Source organism: Zootoca vivipara, chromosome 5 (assembly GCF_965207765.1).
Source record: "Zootoca vivipara chromosome 5, rZooViv2.hap1.1, whole genome shotgun sequence".
Taxonomy (NCBI): Eukaryota; Metazoa; Chordata; class Lepidosauria; order Squamata; family Lacertidae; genus Zootoca; species Zootoca vivipara.
In genome coordinates, this window is record NC_142588.1 from 53,238,442 (window position 1) to 53,258,952 (window position 20,511).

Genomic DNA, 20,511 nt, shown 5'->3' on the forward strand with positions numbered 1-20,511 from the left:
CTGCGTCGACTCAGGCCGCATGTATCTGACGAAGAAGGAGGCTGGGTTCTTTTGAGGGTTGGGGCGGGGAGGGAGAGAATATGGTAGTGGGCGGAGCTTGTGCGTCGAACTCCGGACGGACGTTCTGCGTGAGAGGAATGTAGTGCGCGCGCGCGCATGACGCAGTTGCCCATGGTAACCGGGAGCCGCGTAGAGGATGGTGAGTGAGAGATTAGGCGGGGGAGAAGGCCGAGGGGGGCCCGGGAGGGCGTTGGGGGAAGCGGGAGCGCAGAACCGGCTCTCCGCCCTGTGCTGGGTAGGGGGCAGGATACGTCCTGTGGCGGCGGAGCGCTCCGTGTTGAGGGAGGGCGATGCTGCTCTAAAGGGATGGATGAGGAGACGATGAATGGGCCTGGCTGAAGGGAGGGGCGGGAGTCGTGTACCTGGAGCTGAAGGAACCGCTCAGGTGACGATGGGGACGGAGAGGCTGAGATCGCCAGATTTCTATTTTTAATTTATTTTTATTTATTTATTTAAAATCAGAAATAAGGACCCCTTCATCTGTTATTTCAAAACTGCGAGTTATTGGATGTGCTCTGGGAAGCTGTGAGAATAGCATGTAAAGAATTGCAACACGGTCCCCATCCCCCACCCCGGAATGCTATGGGATACAGACTGAAAGGTTGCTGTTCAAGGGGCGATATCTTCGTTGTTGTTTTATAATGACACGTGGCAGCTGTAAACAGGACAGGTTGAGATGGGATTTGCGGGATTCTCAGTGGGGGACCTTAGGGGGAGAAGAGAGTGGGGTGGGTTGTTGAAATAACTCATTTTCGAAGTGGAATTGGGTTATGAGGAATCCCGGAGTTTTCCCCACAGATGGTCAAAGAAAGATGGGAAATAGAAGTCAAATGCACTTTGTTACAGGGATTTAAATATATGCAAGAACACATTGCAGTTTGTTTGTTTGTTTGTTTAATTCTGGTGTTACAGGTCTTTGTGTTCATCTCCTTACTCGTTTACTTGATCTGCAGCAAGCGTTATCTAATAAGAAGAGTCAAACTGGATCAGAGCAAAAACTCTTCTAATTCAGCATTCTGTTCCCACAGTCAGTGGCCAACCAAATGGCCATGGGGAACCTACAAGTGGAACATGAATGATATAGCACTTTCATATTATCTTTCCCCTACAGCTAGTATTTAGAAGCACCTTGCCTCTGATTTTTTCAGGTACTGTAGTAAATTGCCATTGTGAATAACAAGCAATGATAACTTTACTCGCCATGAGTTTGTATTCATTCATTTTTAAAGCCAACCAGTTTGGCAGCAAATTCCATAGTTTTAACTATGGTGTGAAGAAGTATTTCCTTTTGTCTTTCCTGAGTTTCCTACCACACATTTTCATTTCATGACCTTTGATTCCAGAATTATGAGGGAGTTGAGGAACCACTGTTTACCGCCTTTTGCACAATCTACAGTATGCACAATCTTGTAAACCTGTATCATAAACCCCTTACTCCCCCCTTTTTTTTGTAAATGAAAAAAGTCCTAAACATTGTAAGGTGAAAGGGGTTTTGCTGCAACCCCTTGGTTTTTTTGGTTGTCTTTTTCTGAACCTTTTCCAGCGTTACAATATTCTTTTTGAGGTGACTCAGAGGTGTACAAAGTGTTCCAACACTGCCTCCTTCCCTATAAAGTGTGGAAATATAGGCTGTTAGACCTTTAAAATAGCCCCTTCTAAGTGAGTTACAAAGTTTCCCATTTCCCCCAGCAAAAAAAATACCACACACTTGGAAAATTAAAAATGGTTTACCTACAAACTCTCCAAAGGTCAGATTCATGTGCATTCAGAAAAGTTGCACAGGCAGTAAAACTTAGTTTAGTTACAAAGTGATAAAAGTGCCTAGAGATTATTGGTATAGGAACTCAAGAGTGGCTGGTGAGAGCCATGAAATTTTGCTGGAGCAACCAACTCAAACCTCTTCACATGCTGAGCTTCTTGGGTTCACAAAGGGAGGGGGGATTGTTTACCACTTTCCTCCCAAGGTGAGGGGAAATGACATAGCTAAGCCTAACAGGATAGCTTACTCTTTGGTATCATATCAAATAGATTGTATATTTTTAGATTCCACACTGGTTTTGTGATTAAAAATTTGTTAAGAAATACAATCTATTTAAATTGTATTAGCTCACCCAGGGACCTATGGGTGGAGGGGTAGGCAATAGTAGTAGTGATAATAACATTAATTAATTAATTAATTAATTAATTAATTTGAAGTTGTACCATAGATTTGCCTGAGGATGAATATTCGAAATCATTATTCATAATTTCTATAGTATTTTTCAGAAATATGGGGAAACTTCTGCACTTCATCAGTATTTTGAAAAATACTGTAGCTGTATGATAATTGTTATCCCTCACAGCTTGTTCACATAAAGTTATGCTACTAATGCAGCTAGTACTAATACTGTATGCAGCTCAGCCCTAAGATGCAAGAGTAAGATAATAAAATACCGGTACATTTCATGGCATCAGCTAGTTTATTAAGGCCATGACAAATTCACTCCACACACTCTTCCACCCAGAACTTTGTAACCTAATTACACAGTGGACCATTGAATATTAATGACTATATAGACCTATCTTCCATAAATTTGTCTAATCTTTTAAAGTCATCGAAGGGTATAGTTATATGGTTTCCAGGAGGACATACCAGGGAGCATAAGATTTTGAGGATCTCCTTTGCTGACAGGAAGGGGTATTTTCCCCAAGTACCGGTAGTCCCCTGCCAGCTGCCTTTTAAAGGGCCACACTGTTGCCCCTTTGCTGTTGGTGCAAAGACAAATAGCATTTCAGGGTGGGGCAGACTGAAAGGTTTGCAGAGATTACAGTTCAGCCTGAGCTGTGTTAGATTGATGTCATGTAGATTTCCTCCCATCCTAATCCCACATTCCAAGACAGGAGTCAGCCATATACTGGTTACTGTGTCACACACTTCTCCCTTGCCTTACTACAATTGCTGCTAAGGCTGATAGTTCTGGGACAAAGAGAAGATAGAAATCTACTATTGGGGAAGCAACCTTAGTGACTATTTTACAGGACAGCTGTACTTGACTTGATCTTTAGAGAAATACCACATCAACTAAGTAAACATTTGCTGGTTACCAATGGCAGATTTCTTTGTACTTGCACTCTAAATTCATTATCAAAGCTTTATGGCTAATCCAGATAAATAGCAGGTATTTTTTTCTCTCCTCTAATGGGATTCCACTCTCTGTTCTTTAGTGATTGGCAAGCCTCCCTACTACTAGAATAGCATGCGTGGCAATTTTCTCTGTGGTATTTTTTATATGGGTCACTTCGGTAGAAAATAACAGGCATTTTTTAAATGTGTATTTTTTTTCCATGATGCTTTCCCCCAAGTACATATTTGAAATCTTATGCATTTGTCCTCTAAATACATTCTTGATGTCAACAGTTATGTGACACTGATTACAACCAGAAAACTGATAGAGTAGCAAGTTTTAAAGAAGAACTATAGTTACTTAATGCTATGCTTTAACATTGTATTAGCACATGTAACTGTTCAAATAAACCGACAATCTGGTACAGTACTCCCTCTTTATGCTTTATATTTGGATATGGAGAGTATTTTGTGGAGCTCAAGGGACAGAGTGCTCTAGTAGTGGATAGGCTTGGCTCATGACATACTTAGATCATGACAACCTGAGTTCAAGGCCTTATTTAACTTGCTTGCTGATCTTGGGCAGCTTAATTGCTCTCTGCCCTAGTTTGTGTATTTGTCATAACAGGGTTGTTGTTTTGAAATAAATATTTACTATGAGATATTTTACTACTTTAAAAATTATACAGAAAGGGGACAAAACCCATCCCAAAATAAATATTTTGAAGTTCTACTGATTTCAACAGGATAACTAAATACATGTTTATAAGTGCATGTCTTCAAAGTATTATAATTGTTGTTGTTAATTAGGTTTATAGACTAATTTTCAGGCAATATGCCTACCAGGGTGATTTCCAACAACAATTAAAGCATTATGAAAAAATTAAAATCATGCTGCACAGTTAAAATAAAGAGCACCTAGGTACAAATAAAAATACAAATGCGGAGGTGGTGGTGGTGGGAAATCAACCAAAGTCCTGGGCAAAAAAATATGAGTTCTTAACTAGTGGTAAAAACTCATAATGGTTGCTGCAAATATTATTTGGAGGGGAAGGGAATTCCATGGTTGGATGGCCTGTATAAATGCAACACCATCAAGAGTGTTTCTGCCAGATCTCAGTGTCTCAATATTTAAAATGTATGGCTGGATCATGTCCAAGATTAATAAGTATATGTTAGTGGCAGGCCCGGCTCTAGGTATAGTCCCAGTGGTGCGGGGTGCCAGGGCGCTGGGCCGGTAGGCGGGGCGCTGCGAGGGCGCCGGACCGATCTCTGCGCCTCAGCGCCAGGGCGCCCGACCTGCTTGAGATGACCCTGGTTAAGTGGTTCCCTTTATGGCCTTTGTGAAATAACTGTTGCTTATCAAGGTTCTGGTTACAGGTAGGTAGCCGTGTTGGTCTGGATCGAAGTAAAATAAAAAAATTCCTTCAGTAGCACCTTAAAGACCAACTAAGTTTTTATTTTGGTATGAGCTTTCGTGTGCATGCACACTTCTTCAGATACAGTGAAATGGAAGTTTCCAGGCACTTATGTAGAGAAGGGGTGGGGAGGGGTGGGGATGGGGAGGGGGGATCACTCAGAAGGGTGGTGGAAATGGGTGATTGACTGACTGATAGCTGTTGATGACCGCAAACGACTGCAAATGGTTTTGCATGAAAAAGCAAGGGTTGAGATGGCTGAAGATCGCTTAGTTGGTCTTTAAGGTGCTACTGAAGGAATTTTTTTATGTTGCTTATCAAGTGTGTGCTCAGAACAAAATAACTGTGTTTTCAGCCTAAAAAATTCATTTTGCTTCAGCAAAGTTTTTCCTGACAAAATGCCATTAAAGATGTTCAGTTATTGGATATTTGGAATGTAAGATATGTTTGGTTTTTGCCCACCCTCAAAATCTTTAATTATTTAAAATTAAAACCAACAATGATCCCATGGAACTTATTATTAATACAGTACATGCATCCTTGAGAGAAAAGAACATCTTTCCACAACTGATAAATTAAAATAATGGAGTTGTTACCATGTACCCTCGCTTACACGTGTATACTGCTCTCCACCTAGACCAAAGAAACATATGCTATGGTTCTTAAATGAGTCATGGTGAGGCGCAGAATAACTTTTTCTAAATGCTATGGAGGGATTAGCAATGAGACGAAGCTCAAGTATTAATTATTTGAAAAATATATTATGTACCTAAAACAAAGACCAAAAACCAGAGTTTAGAGTGGATAGTTGGCTGTGATGTGACCAAGAGCACTTCCTAGTAATTTACTAAGATATGCTGTTGGCTTTAAGCATGTTGCAGTCAGTCATATGAAACTGGAGGAGAAACAAGCACAGGGAAAATGCAAGCAATAACAGCAGATGTCACAGGTAACCTGTAAGAGGTTGCTAGCAAAGCGACAACTAGAAAGCACATCTTTTGGCTTTAATAATATTTTTCTCGCCCAGTGGCCAATCTGGCTGATCTGCATCTTATATAGATGTAAGAAAGCAGCCCAGATACATTTACATATCAGTGCCCAACATGCCCTTCCAGCTGACACTTCTTTTAAAGCCGTACAGGTGTTTGAGTGCTGTCACCACCAATGCACACAATTATTTCTAGCATTTTTGCAATGCAAATAAACTCAGAGGGATCTTCTGTTCCCAGACACTGAAAGCTACTCTCAGCTCAAGGATCTATCACTTGAAATCTGCTGAACTTTCTTAGCTACACAATGCAGGCAATTGAGAGGTTTGCAATAGATACATCCTGAAAACGCTGACATGTGAATCTATCATTTGCCTAGAATGGTTCAGAGAATAAATAAAAGGGGCTGTGGATAATCCGAATCATTAGTAGGTAAGAATTCATGCCATGGCTAGTCGGAATGTAGAGGGAAGATTTGGATTATGGGATTTTGTATAAATGAGGATTGGCTGGTGGCAAAAGTAATAAAACTAATTCAGCAGCTTGCCTGAAATTCTTTACTGCCCTAAATCTTGAGACCTAACACTCTGATATGAATGATTTAGTGCTGTGCTTTTTCAGATCTGCTGATACGATCTAATATTAATGGCAGTTCTTAACACTAGTGGGAGCTGCGTGAGGGGGCAAAATGGCCTTCAAATGGGAAGAATGAGAAGGTGGTGATAAATCTGAGGACCCCCCTCTGAGCAGGTGCTATCATTTGTTGCTATAGGTTCATGGACACACCAAAATAAGGGTTAGGTCCATACATGGAAAATGAAGTTAAGAAATTTGGCATTCTTCTTTCTCAGCTTGTATTACTGTTCTAGTTAAGATTTCTTTCTGTATAATATACAGTATCTCTTAAAATCCACCCTGATTCTAGTAAAATCCTCATTTCAGACTCTCATTCTATCCTGCATGGGTTGTTGTCATGTTTTGCTTGACAATCTCTTGTCTCTCAGCTTAAGCCTATTTTCTCTGTTCTCTTAATTTTTCTTTATTTGTGCTTTGATCATGTTACAGACATATATATTTCTATTTCCATTGTCTGTTGTCCCATCCAACATGGTTTTAGGACTTGTTACTTTTTTCCTTGTACAGCCTCCCACTTGGACATTTAATTCACTTATTTGGTTTGAATTGCCCTATTTATGCTCATAGCATTCACATTTATTTTTCTGCCTCAGTGCTCTCTTTTGTTCTTACGTACCTGATGAGATGAATTCTGGTCTATGAGGTTTTATGCCATCACTAACTTGTTAGTCTTTAAGGTGTGCCACATGATAGTTGTTGCAACAAACTAACACTGATACCCTTCTGGAAATAGTTTCTACTACCGTACTTACTTGTTATGTACTATCTAGCTGTAATCTCATTCTGGATTCTACAACATAATTTTATTGTTGTTTATTTAAAAAAGATATATTTTGCTGCTTCTGCTTTTCATAGTGCTGGTGTGTTATCAGATTCTGACCTATCTTTTTATTTATACGTTACTTCTGTTGCAAAGTTATTGCATAGATTCACCCACTTTGATTATTTTTCTTTCTTATTTTTCAACATCTTTATCTTCTTCTCCCTTCTGCTGCTTGTATTCTTCTTTCATTGTTCTGATTATGCTATCGTCTCTTTATTTTCCTTTTCCCTTTCCTTTTTTTTGGGGGGGGGGTACCTTTCAGTGATTTTAGCCACTTGTGGCCTTGTCACTTGTAATCTGCCTTTCTTGCTTTCTCCCTTTACTCTAGTCTCCTCTGCAGCCCCTTCATTCATCAAAAACAATGACTGTATTAAACTCCCATCTCCCTGTGTTCTTTCTTATTTTAATGTTTCCACTCTCCCAAATGTAAGGAACTCTTTTCCTTTATCTAGTCACTTGACCTCCTCATTATCCTACTTTAGGAAATTAAAACTTCTATATTCTCTTTTGCATTTCTTTATTGATGTTCTTTTAAAAAATAATTATTTTAGTGCTATGTTAATTACCAAATAGTTCTGTGTTTACTCTCCTGCTTCCTTTTAATCTCACTCATTAAGTGGAAAATCCCCCTTTCAAATCCCCTTTCTTTTTGTCTCATGTATCACAGATCATCAACCTACAGGCAGCAACTTGTACATTTTGGTCATGTGTTATAAGGCTATTCATGATCTCCTTTCTTTCTGTTTCCCATTGATTTTTGGGAGCAATGATAAAAATAACATCTAGCAAGTAACATCTCCTGCCCTTTCTCACTAACAGGGTTTGCTGTCAATTCTGCGCAAATTGAAGAGTGCACCAGACCAGGAGGTAAGAATCCTCCTCCTGGGATTGGATAATGCAGGCAAGACCACACTTTTGAAACAACTAGCATCTGAAGACATCACTCACATTACTCCCACACAGGTAAGGAAAGAGGCTTTTGGTGCTCTGCCAAATCTTGAAGTCTGCAGGATGGAGAGGGAAGGGTGGCTACAAACAGAATCTGTCTTGCAACCAAAAGTAGAATATAATCTTTTTTATAAAAATAAAAAATAAAGCTGCTACAGATGCCACAACACCTATGTACTTTTTTAAAAAATCCTTGATTCCAATAGTAGTATACCCACAGTTCTAGGACTCGTATAGCTTTTACCTCATGCAGCCACTTCCTATGGCCTTATACTACTACTACTACTCTACTAATAATAATAATAATAATTTATTATTTTTACCATGCCCATCTGGCTGGGTTTCCCCAGCCACTCTGGGCGGCTCCCAACAGAATAATATTAGTAATAATAAAGCGATAAAACATCAAACATTAAAAACTTCCCTAAACAGGGCTGCCTTCAGATATCTTTTAAAAGTCAGATAGTTGTTTATTTCCTTGACATCTGATGGGAGGGCGTTCCACAGGATGGGGGCCACTACCGAGAAGGCCCTCTGCCTGGTTCCCTGTAACCTCACTTCTCACAGGGAGGGAACTGCCAGAAGGCCCTCAGAGCTGGATCTCAGTGTCCGGGCTGAACAATGGGGGGGGGATATGCTCCTTCAGGTATACTGGGCGAGGCCGTTTAGGGCTTTAAAGGTCAGCACCAGCACTTTGAATTGTGCTTGGAAATGTACTGGGAGCCAATGTAGGTCTTTCAGGACCGGTGTTATATGGTCTTGGTGGCCACCCCCAGTCACCAGCTTAGCTGCCACATTCTGGATTAGTTGTAGTTTCCGGGTCACTTTCAAAGGTAACCCCATGTATACTAAGTTGGACCATTGCTCCATCTCGCACATTGTAGTCCACACTTACTGGCAGCAGATCTCTAGGGTTTCAGGCAGGACTCTTTCCCAGCCTTACCTAGAGATCGCAGGGATTCAACCTGGGACCTTTAGCATACAGAGCATGTGCTTTCCAAGTGAGCTATGACTCTTTCCTTCACATGTTAATATAGTGGTGTGTAGATTGAAGGGGTGTGCATGTGCCCAATGGGATGGCAACAATTGTAGAGTATATCCATTTCTTGCTTTAAAACTTCTCTCAGGCTATGAACACACACTAGAGAATCGGAAGATTAAACCAAGATGCATGTTGTTACGTCCTTCAGTGTTGCAGCTCAGCACATACACAGTGCAGATATTTCACGTGTATTTATAAAAACTGCAACATACACAGTGTCCCTCTGTCCCCTCTACATGCACCAACTCTCCCGAGCTTTTTAAGAGTATCTTTCATTAGTTGCTCAGCTGACACCATCCCAATGTTGGCCAGTGGATGGTGCTAGAGATTGTACAAGGTTGGATCTCCTTCCCCCAGTCCTCAAGACGGAGCACATTGCCTATGAGATGCTCCCACGCCTTTAGAGAAAGAGCCCACCCTCAGATTCCAAGCTTAAAGCCAATCCCCTGTATTGTGTGGCAGCTCATTGCCAGCCTGCACCACATCCTGTTTTTCCGGTTGCACTCCCCTTTCAGTAGGAGCTTTAAATGATGAAATGGGCCCTTCAAAAGTGCAGCTGTTGCTTCTAGTTTTCTCATATCAACTCACATACAGACTTCTGCTTCTCGTTAGCCTGCACATTGGCCTCAGCTTTCACTGGCTGAGGATCACTCCTTGCAAGGCTATGTGATTTCTTCTTATCTGCATTGTTCTCTCACCTCCCACTGCACCTTCCTTTCTCGTTATGAGCTGCAACATACATCTTTATAGCTTTGACAGAAACAGACCCTGATCCGTGCAAGGCTGCTATAGCCTTCACCTTGCCCACAGCCAATCCATCTGAATAGCAGCACGGGGTTTATTTTGTTAGGGTTTCCAGAGTTGTGATATATAAACTGTGACTGATGTGTGCCTGTGAATCTGAAGCCAGGCATCACGTTAACACCAGTTATACTTTATCTCTGCTTGCCACAGGGTTTTAACATCAAAAGCGTGCAAGCACAAGGTTTCAAGCTGAATGTGTGGGACATTGGTGGACAGAGGAAGATCAGGCCATACTGGAGGAATTATTTTGAGAACACCGATATCCTGGTAAGCGTTGGCTACTGCTGAATGCTACATTAAATACCATAGTGACTTTAACAGCTAAGAAATGCTGCAATCTTAATAAATATCAAAGTCATTTGTTTTGCAGCAGTCAGCCAGTCTGAACATTCTTGCAGAGCCAGTGTGTGCACTTGAATTATGAAATCTGCAGAAACATTTATTTTTAACTGGTCTCTCAACAGTGTGCTATGTGACGGTTCCATTTGGTGTTGCCTTCCCTTTGAAGTAGCTCTGTGTTCCAGGCTGAAAAATATGAACCAAATTACTAGGTGCAATGCTCAAATGCTTTTCTTCTTCAGTACTATACAAAACACACAGTAAGGGTGCCACCAAAGTACAACCGCATTGCACAATTAAAACAACATTTTATGGAGCTCTTCCCTCCATGGCATCTTTTGAAGGACACTTATATGACTCCCAGATGCCATTTCCTTTTTGAATGTTCAAAAGTCTTCACATTCATTATCTTAGTAATATTTATGACAACAGTCATGTAAGATAAATCAGTATTATCTCCATGTTGCAAGTGGTGAACTGATGCTAAGAGATTACTGCTGCCTAACTGGGCAATCCAACTGTCCTGCTATGCCAGATCTGTCACCAATGTGACATAGCTGCAATGCTGCTCTCAGCAGCAGAGGCAATGCTATAACAGCAGGTGTATAATCAAACAGCAGTACACCAACATGTACAGATAGCCCATAGTATCCCTGGAAATTCATTAATGGCCCTCTAATGATAAGGTTGCCCACTGACATTTCCCCCACATAACTCGTGGGGGGAATGCCCCCAACTGACATGCAGTGATAGCCTTGCAGGACATCTTCAGGAGAAAAAAAGGCTAAGGAGTAAACCCTACACGAACACAGAGTGGAGTCCCTAAGGCAGATTGATGGCACCTTGTACGCCTGCACCTTGTACGCCTGCTTCTGGCAACTCTTGCAACCAAGCTGCTGTAAACGTTTTGCTCTGCTTTCCTTTGGGCCACATCAGCGAGGCGGGGGGGGGGGTCTTGTCATCTAGGCAGCCCAGGACCTCCATACATACTGCCCAGGCTTGCTCCCCAGAAAGGTCACTTTGGTGTTGCTAACACAGCAAAAATAACACGGTTGGCCTTCACCCTTGAAGGCACACTGTCTCTTGAGACAGACAGATGCCAACAAGATAGCCAAACAACCTCATGATGTAATCATATCCAATACAGAGAAAGACACATTAGCACAGTGGAGTGGAGGGCAGCAACTGGAACCCATAATCACAAACCCTAGGGCTTCTTGCAAACAGAGAGCCAAAGACAGGCTTTCTACAAACAAGCAAATTTTTTTCAAGGGCCACACACAGAAAAAGGAGTGTCAGTCATAACACCATGCCAACTCCAAACCTCAGTGGAGAAGAATCCATGCTCTCTCCATGATAGGTAAAACCTATTATGAGTACAATGCTTCTGCACAGGAACTCATCAAAACACTCCAGAGAATACAGTCATACCAGGGCCTATATGATGGGAACACATTTTCATGAGAGTGGGTCCACATGCACAATAATGGACCCAGAAGATGGATGGTTGAATTCTCCTTAGGAAGAGTTTACCTTTTGATAATTCTGGCAGCAGCAGTGATTCAGATGCAGAAAAGGGAGCAGAATAGTTCCCTTTCTACACAGCCACAGAAGCAGACGAGTTGTGCTGCCCTGCCCCAGGTTTGTTCCACGTAGTACAGTGGTACCTCGACTTATGAACGACTCGACAACCGAATTTTTCGACTTACGAATGGGGGTAATGGCAAGGTGTGGGAAGTAGGGTGTGGCAGTGGGAGCATTGGATTGGCTGCTCCTGCAGGGCACTATCACTGAAAAGGTGCACTCTCTGGTTGGCACCTGTCTTAACATCTTCCATCAAGGGAATCTTGAGGAGAACTTCCAAAGTAGATCTTAAAAACACTCCAATCTGGTAAAAAAAGTGTATCACTGACATTACTGGGGAGGTTCTATGGAAGTTAACTGCAGGCTTCAGGACTCTGCACCTTTCTTTGATGGCAGCAATTAACTGAACATGTTCCCAGTGCAGTACTGCAGGCACATCCATTCTAAAAGCAGAGTATCTGTTATAGCTAGGATAAAAGATTGTGGGATGGAGAACTTAGCTGCTAAGTGATTAAGATCATTTTACCAGTCCCCCTGCCTCCTCTTCTACTGAGGGGAGGTAGCATATGCTACCGAATGTCTGTAAATCCTGTATCTTGGCAGGTTTAGCTAACTCATGAAGATTTCAAATATTTAATCAACTATTCCTCTCATATATCTATGCAGTTCTTGAATAGAGACAAAGAAGGAAGGTGCTTTTTAAACTTATTTATTTTTCTGTTTCTAAAAATACATATAACAATCCCCATAAAGCCCCACTGCCCAAGAAAGGAAGTAGTGTATGTTTAAACTAAGAGCAAAGGAATACTTAGGAACCCCCATCATCTCCACTCTAGGAAGCTCAACAAGAAAACCTTGACTTTTGCAAACACAAGAGTAGGCAAATTAATGTAAAATAAATTTTATCTCTTCAATCCATTTTATAATTTATGCCCTCATTTGCCCAGATTTCCTTTATATCTGATTTATCTGGCATCACTTTGATTGCCTATGGGCATTCTTTCTTTTTAAAAAACAAACCTAAATCCATGAGCAGGGGCATTCCCCCTTTCTGATCTATCATTTACAAAAATGTTTTGAAGGAAATGCTGAAACACAGAATCCAAACTAGCCCCGTGTGCCTTGAAGGGACTCTTGGAAACAAGACATCTTGCTAACTAAGATGCCTGTCTCTGCTCTAAACTGAAGAGTATTACACAAGTGAGAGGCCCGTCCAAGAATATTTTTAACACATGAAGTGATTGCACATTCATAAACATGCAGGTGTGCTTGAATGGGAGATACTCCAGCTACCCACACCTGTGCTATTTGGAAGCTATGCACAGCCAAATAAAGGTGTGTATATTTGAATGATTGCATATTCAGACACACACCTGCAGCTATTTGGCATCAAGCCTTCTAGTTATGGGAAGTAGGCACTTGACGTGTATCTACCTTGGTTGGTGCAGTGCTGTTCGCTGTGGCATTGCCATAAGGTCTGCAGTCTCGAGTTCTGAATGAGATGCTTTTCACAAGTTACGATTAGATAAGAGGTCCTTGTGGAACAGCCAGATGCTACAGGGATCTGGTGGATGCTTCTGTAAGTGCAGCCTTCTTGCCTGAGGACTAAACCAGTGTCTCACCCGCACAACAAAAGTGCCCCATTACTATAAACATTGTCTTCTTTGGGGTAATATACCATTTTGCCCCATGGCTGGTTCTGTAACTACTAACTATCCTAAGAATCAAAGTTGTTGAGGCTGGTTGCCAGGCTATATGCCCAAGTATTACAGTGACCCAGTTTTGATGAGCATATCTTGGCTTAATAAAGCTGAGATGTGAGTGAGCCTTTTGCCTAAGGTCATGGCCCCTTTCCTCCCTACCATGGAAAAACCCTATCTTTGGAAAAACCCATAATTCTAAACCAACTTCAATATGTGGTCTACATTCCTGGCTTGTTACAAAGATGGTAACCATAATTTCTCAGTCTGGACAAAATAAAAAGAGACAATTAATTAGAAAAGGGGAGCCAACATGGTGTTTTCCAGATGTTGTTGGACTGCAGCTTCCATCATTCCTGACATTTAGCTGGCTGAGACAGATGGGAGCTGTAGCTCCACAATGTCTGGAGGGTACCACATTGCCTACCCTTGAATTAAAGATTCAGGTAGGTAGCCGTGTTGGTCTGACGCAGTCAAAATAAAAATAAAAAAGTAAAAAAATTGTCCAGTAGCACCGTATAGACCAACTAAGTTTATTCTGGTATAAGCTTTCGTCTGAAGAAGTGTGCATGCACATGAAAGCTTACCCCAGAACAAACTTAGTTGGTCTATAAGGTGCTACTATTTTTTTTTAAATTGAATTAAAGACTTCCTGCTTTAGTTGCAACTCACATGAAGGGAGAAATGACAGCCTGTTTCAAAATGGCTTGTTCCTCTTTCAGCTTGTTAAGATATGATCACCCAAATGTGGCCACTGTCTATCTTATTTTCAGTTGGATAATATGAGCTAAAATCTGGGCTGAATGCATTGGTTTTCTGGAATCTCTTCTTACTGGCTGTAAGTTGTAAATGGCTGACAATAGCCAGGGGTAAGAAAATTTTCCATCCAACCCACAACTCCGCATTATGGGGAGTGAGAAAACGCTGATGGGATATAAAGAGCTATGTGATGAACAATTTTTCAAGACCCCCACCCCCTGCTTCCCCTTCTGCTGAGGTGTGGAAGTGCAGTAAGTCCCCACCCCCCACCCCACCCCCGCGCACACAGATTATGTTATTATAGACACTTTTTAGTAACTTACACTTGGTAAATGGATGTTTGTATTCACACACGCCAAAATAAATATCTGTGCTGAATCTTGCCAAGCTATAACCATCCACTATCAGAATAATGAGAATTTTCAGACATGATGTACAGGTATAGGTGAATAAGAGTTTTCCTGACTGCAGGTTCCTTAAAAAGGAAGTAATGCCAAGTCAATGTGATTGGAAATGGGCTAGTGTGAAGACTTGTTTTTTCACATTGATTATTTCTAGGCTAATGTTGCATTCTTAACTCTTTTGCCTTTGTTTTAGATTTATGTCATTGATAGTGCAGATAGAAAGAGATTTGAAGAAACAGGTCAGGTATGTAATGCACAACTTCAGGAAATGGCTGTATGCATTTTTCTATAATGTATGTAAGTACATAGAACACTGTCAGACATTTGAAAATGGACTGATGTGCAGTTTGCCATTTTAAAAGCAAGCTAAGCCTTGTTAAGTTTAAATTATTGTTTTCTGCCAAATGAATTAATGAATGTTTAGGCTTCTCTTCTGAGTTTTTAAGCTCTTTTCTGTTTTCCTCAAGTAAAACCCCCCAAAATAGGATTGTTCTGCGGGGACAGTTAAGACTGGTACAGCTATATCCATTTCCAGCTATCTGGCCACCATAATTAAGACTACAGAGGTTTGTATAGCACACAGGGACATAGTGCTCAATTACAGAACACACAGCATGGATGTGCTTCTATAATAATGTGCTAGTGGTGGTGGACTACAAAGTGCATCAGAAATAATCATGCATTGATAATCTTCAACATCATCTGTAAAGGACTTGCTAACCACTGATCTATGAATTCTGTGCTACCTCTGCCAGTATTGTTCCTTCTGGTACCTTTCACCACAAGTTTAGGACTGAAGGGTGCTACATTCCCGGGCACCAGCCCCATTAATTGTAGGCCTGTTTCCTTACAGTTCCCAGGCCATCTTATGACAAGTTTAGAATGAGATTTAGCAGCCTCCATTTCCCATTTTCTTTAACTAACTAATCCCTAACGCATTCATTGATATTATCAACAAATGATGTCTTTATGAGCGCTTTGCATCCATTTTAGTAGCCAGAACAGCTGCCTTTTATGAAGATGAGCTTGTTTCTGGATAGAGATTTTATCAGTGCTGTCCCCATGCATGAATTACAGTTGATTAAACTGGAACAAAGTTCAAAGCTTGCTGTTAGCATTCCTGCAGAATTTGAAGCATATGTAGGATAAAACCACCTGTTTTCAAGGGCCACTCCATTCTACTGGCAAGTCAAGTTATAGCTGTGCCAGCATGTATTTTTGCTGTGTCATCAGTGCTGATCTCTAGAGGGTTGGGATTGACAATGCCTTGAAAACAACTGGTAATATCGGACTGAGCTAAAACTTTCTCCGTTCCATAGACAGAGGGATTTGCTTTTAAATATTTGTCTCAGTAATTGTATGTACCAGTTACTTGTTTTACTATAACATCTGTGCTTTGCTGAAACATTAGCATTTACTGTTTGTGTCCTATATGTTACTAAAACATGTACAACTACTTAGATACAACAGTCAGCCTCCCATTGCCAAAGGCTTTTTAAAAATACTGGCTGCATCTTTATGATTCTTACAGGAGCTAGCGGAACTCTTAGATGAAGAGAAGCTAAGTGGTGTTCCTGTGCTCATCTTTGCGAACAAACAAGATTTGCTGACGGCAGCCCCTGCTGCAGAGATTGTAGAGGGTCTGAACTTGCACACGATTCGTGACAGAGTTTGGCAGATTCAGTCTTGTTCGGCCCTCACAGGAGAGGGTGTGTCGGTGAGGAGGCAATGTTTTTTCTGGCAGAATAGCCTTTCCACTGGTCTGAATGAGAAATGCACCCCCCCCCCCTAATTCTGGATCATAATGTATGATGTATTTATTGCAAAACTGGAAACTCAACAAAACAAAGCAAAAAATGTGTAGATTGGTGTGTGGAGGGAGATAAAGACTTCTAACACAGACTCAGGCTCTCTCATGAGATTCTCCCTCCTCCTTAAACTTAGATTCTCCATTACATCATTAGGGTCTCATGATGCTATTTCAACATTGCTTGCCTGATCTATATACATATACTGTAGGGTGGCATTCAACTAAGTTTTATTCAGAGTAAATCAAAATTAATAGTCTTAACTTGGCTATTTTCATTTACTTCAATGGGTCTTTGCTGAGTAAAACGTACGGTAATTGACTACCACCCATAGTCAGGCTGACTTGTCAGCTACAACTTTCCATGAATTTTCTATTTCCAGTGACCACTTCCCACCAGGCAGCATTCTGTCTCTCTCTGTTTCTCTGTCTGTCTGTCTCTGTCTCTCTCTCTCTCTCACTCACTCACACACACATACTTTAAGGGAGGAGACAAACACTTCATTTTGGGAAACTCTTCTATGAAAAAAGTATTGTTTGGCAAAATACCTTGCATTATATTGATATTAATAATATCATGGGCCCAATGGAACATTCTTCCAGTTGAGGTTAGACAGGCCCCCTCACTGTGGAACTTCTGGCACCCACTGAAGACTTTTTTTGTTCCAACAGGCATTTTGATTGTAGGCTGATTTTAGAGTTTTAACTGAATTTTACCTTTCCTTTGCATTGTATTTCATCTACATCACTTAGAGACAATTGTAGCTAAGCAGTATATAAATTGATAAAATAGGAAAACTTGATAATAGTATTTAACTGCTGCCATCAGTGCAGTGTGCAAAGCCCTCAATGCAGTGTGTAAAGAAAATATCAAAACAAAAATAGTTGAGCATTAGCTGCTCAAAATAAATTACATACACACATGCACATACATCACTAGATAAGGAATAAGAAAGAGGCCACACTGATGTCATATTAGATTAGTAAATTGGATTTTGCTAGCTTTGTGTATCTTGTGGTGGTAGCGATGGAGAGCAGTATCCTATAAGCTATTTTAATTGGTCTCTGTTTTTGAATGTGACAGCCTTTCATTTCTTTGAAAACTGGACACCGACAGTGAGCCAGTCATACAAACTGCTCACAGATGGTAGAATGAAACATTGCCTATGCTTCAGATACAAAACTTAAACCCTATGGCCCCCATCCAGGTTGATTCATAGGCAATTAACTATAAACTCTGGTGGCTTAATCAGAATGAGGATGCATAATTGCATACAGATCTATACACAGATCGCGACAGATCATTGAGGCCTGGATGAGCACCACAGTGTGGATGGGGAGACCAGTGAGCAGCTGTCATGCATGTGGAAGGTTATTTCTGCACATGAAATATCCCTTGCTGGAATGGTACACATCTGTCCACTCAGATATCTGGGGCCTCTCTTTGAGCTTTCGTTGGTTTAGGAAACAACTTATACAAAGGAAGCTGAGTTACAACTGTTGGTTGGCATCCATCTAGCTAGAGAGACAATGGAAAGTGCTCCTTCAGGGGTGAAGTCAAACCATTGGAGAGTTAAAGTGCCTGCTGTGGCTGTAGAGAATGATACGGGAGAGACATGTTTTGTTGCAGTTGGGTCAGATGGAGGCATCTTGTTGTACTGATACAGGTGTACCATGGTGTTTCTTCTTTCTGTGCTCCTTCCAGTGGTCATTCCTCCTCTGTTCACTGCTGTGGATACATGATCTGATTGTCCACGGGCACAGCAATCATCTGCAAGGAATTCCCACGCAGCATGGTTAATGTTTCCAGCCTAATGGATCCTGCCATCTTCCATTCTGTGGACAGGACCAATCCAGTGTAGACATCACTGAGACAGGAATGTGAACATGTTGGGAATGAGGGCTTGGGAGAGCACAAGCTGTCCTGCCATGTAATGCCCCAAATCTTCCTGATGCGGTGCATGTAGAAGGCATTGAGATGTCGTTGCTCCTGGTGGTTGTAAGTTGCCCATAACTCACTTCCATAAAGCAGTGTTGCTCAATATGCAAATCTGATAGACCTTCATCTTGGTGCTGGTTATTAGCATCACATTCTCCCATACTCTTTTGGAGTGGTAAGCCATTGACGTAGCTGCTTTGCCAATAAGCCTGACCTGCTCACATCGGTGGAGAAGTAGCTAGTTATGGTGGACCCCCGGTAGACAAAATAATCTACCACCTCAAGCATATGCTCACCAATGCTGATGCATGGAGTGTTGGCAACGTCCTGACTCGGGATGTTGTTCTTTGTCAGGCTAACGATAAGACCGCACTCCATGCAAGCTTAGGCAAAACAGTTGATGAGACTCTGTAGAGCTTCCTCAGAGTGCTCTGTCAAGTCTGCATCATCTGCAAACAATATCTCTTGGATAAAGACCCACTGCACTTTTGTCTTGGCATGTAGATTTGCCAGGTTGAACAGACCCCCGTTGCTCCTTGAATGGATTACATACCGTCTTTAGTCAAGCTGAAGGCATATGAGAGCAACAGAGAGAAGAAGTTGGGGCAAGAACACAGCCCTGTTTCACACCATTCTTTGTCCGAGGATGAGCCATCATACTGGACAGTGCTGCATGTGTTCCTATGAAATGACATAATCATCTTGTGGAGCTTAGGTGGGTGTCCTATCTTACTGAGCAGTGTAAAGAACCATTTTTGGCTGATGTGGTCAAAGGCCTTTGACAGGTCTATGAAGGTGACACAAAAGGGACATCTCTGCTCTCAGCAGCTGATGCAATGAAAAAATCATGTTGAGTCTTGACCTCTGAGCTCTAAAGCTGCATTGCAACTTGGGATAGACCCTGTCAGTGAGTGACTTTAATCGGTTGAGAACTTTGTGGGCGAAGGCTTTCCTCCTAGTAATCAGCAGGAAGATTCCTTGGTAGTTGTTACAATCATGGCAGTCACCTTTGTTCTTGTCGAGGGTCATAGTGCTGGAGCAGTGCATGTCTTGTGGTGCAGATCCTGTTTCCCAACACTGCAAGAGAAGCCCATGGAGGTGCATCATGAGGGAGGAGTTGAGGCCAGCGCTCAGCACTTCTGGGATTCTGTCCTGTCCTGGGGCTTTACCACATGCCTGAGAGTTGATGGTGTTCTTCAGCTTGTCAAGGGAAGGAAGGGCATCCAGCTCTTCTAAGACAGAGTCTGGATGCTGTCAATTGCTGTGCTAGCAACCATGTTTTCTTGCCAGTACTGTACAGTTCTTGATAGTGCTCTGCCCATTGGTTCGTCTGCTTGCTGCGGTCTGATACTCTCCAGATAAGATTTTTAGTGGTGCAGTTTTCCTGACTATTGGTCCAAAGGCTTTCTTGATGCCTTTGTACACTTTTCAAGTATTGCCACTATTAGCAGTGAGTTGAATGTTCCGACACAGCTTTAGCCAGTAATCACTGGCACATCTTTGCCCAGTGGCCTGGCAATCAAGAGATTCCAGTGTGCCCTAAATGTGAAGTTTAAAGAATAGTTAATTCGCGCATTGAAGCTGAGGTAAATATAGAAGAATTGTTGCTTCAGCTCTTCAAGAAAAGGAGATGTAGTGTTTCAGTCCTAGTTCACAGCATTAGAGAACCACCCTAGAGGCTGGTGACAGAACATGGAAGTGTTATCAGATATTTATTTAGAAGGCTATAAAGAGAAAGTAAATATGCCAGCTGGGAGGAGGGAAGGTACCCAGGAGGCTGCTGCATGAATAACAAGAGTGCAAGTTGGCAACAGTGGATTTGAAAAGAAAATAGGACTTTCTGTGGAACAGAAACGTACAGAGAATGAGTTAATAGGGAACGGTTTGTGACAGCCCCAGGGCAGAGTATCAAAAAAAGAATAAATAATGACAGCAAACGAAGGAGAAATGGTTTGAAGGTCATTTTAATTAGTTTCGTAGATTAAGCTATAGTCTGCAGAACTCAGTAGTTAAGGCTAGGGATTTCAAGGTTAATGAGATTACATTATGGTTAATAAATTATATACATTTAGAGAATGTAACTATTATTTGAAAGGGGTTTCTTTAAATAAAAATGTTAATTAAGAAAGAAATCCGCTGCGAGCTTGCCCTGTATC

General features: G+C 41.5%; 1 protein-coding gene across 1 annotated transcript in view; it reads left to right on the plus strand.

Annotated features, from left to right (window-relative positions):
• The first annotated feature begins 53 nt into the window (after window positions 1-53).
• ARL3 (ARF like GTPase 3) overlaps window positions 54-20,511 on the plus strand; it is a 31,094-nt gene continuing 10,636 nt past the window's right edge. The window contains exons 1-5 of the mRNA XM_035133534.3: window positions 54-199; window positions 7,849-7,992; window positions 9,974-10,090; window positions 14,803-14,853; window positions 16,141-16,326. Of these exons, the coding sequence (XP_034989425.1) occupies window positions 197-199; window positions 7,849-7,992; window positions 9,974-10,090; window positions 14,803-14,853; window positions 16,141-16,326 (501 nt within the window). The 5' untranslated portion in view covers window positions 54-196. The remainder of the gene's footprint in view (window positions 200-7,848; window positions 7,993-9,973; window positions 10,091-14,802; window positions 14,854-16,140; window positions 16,327-20,511) is intronic.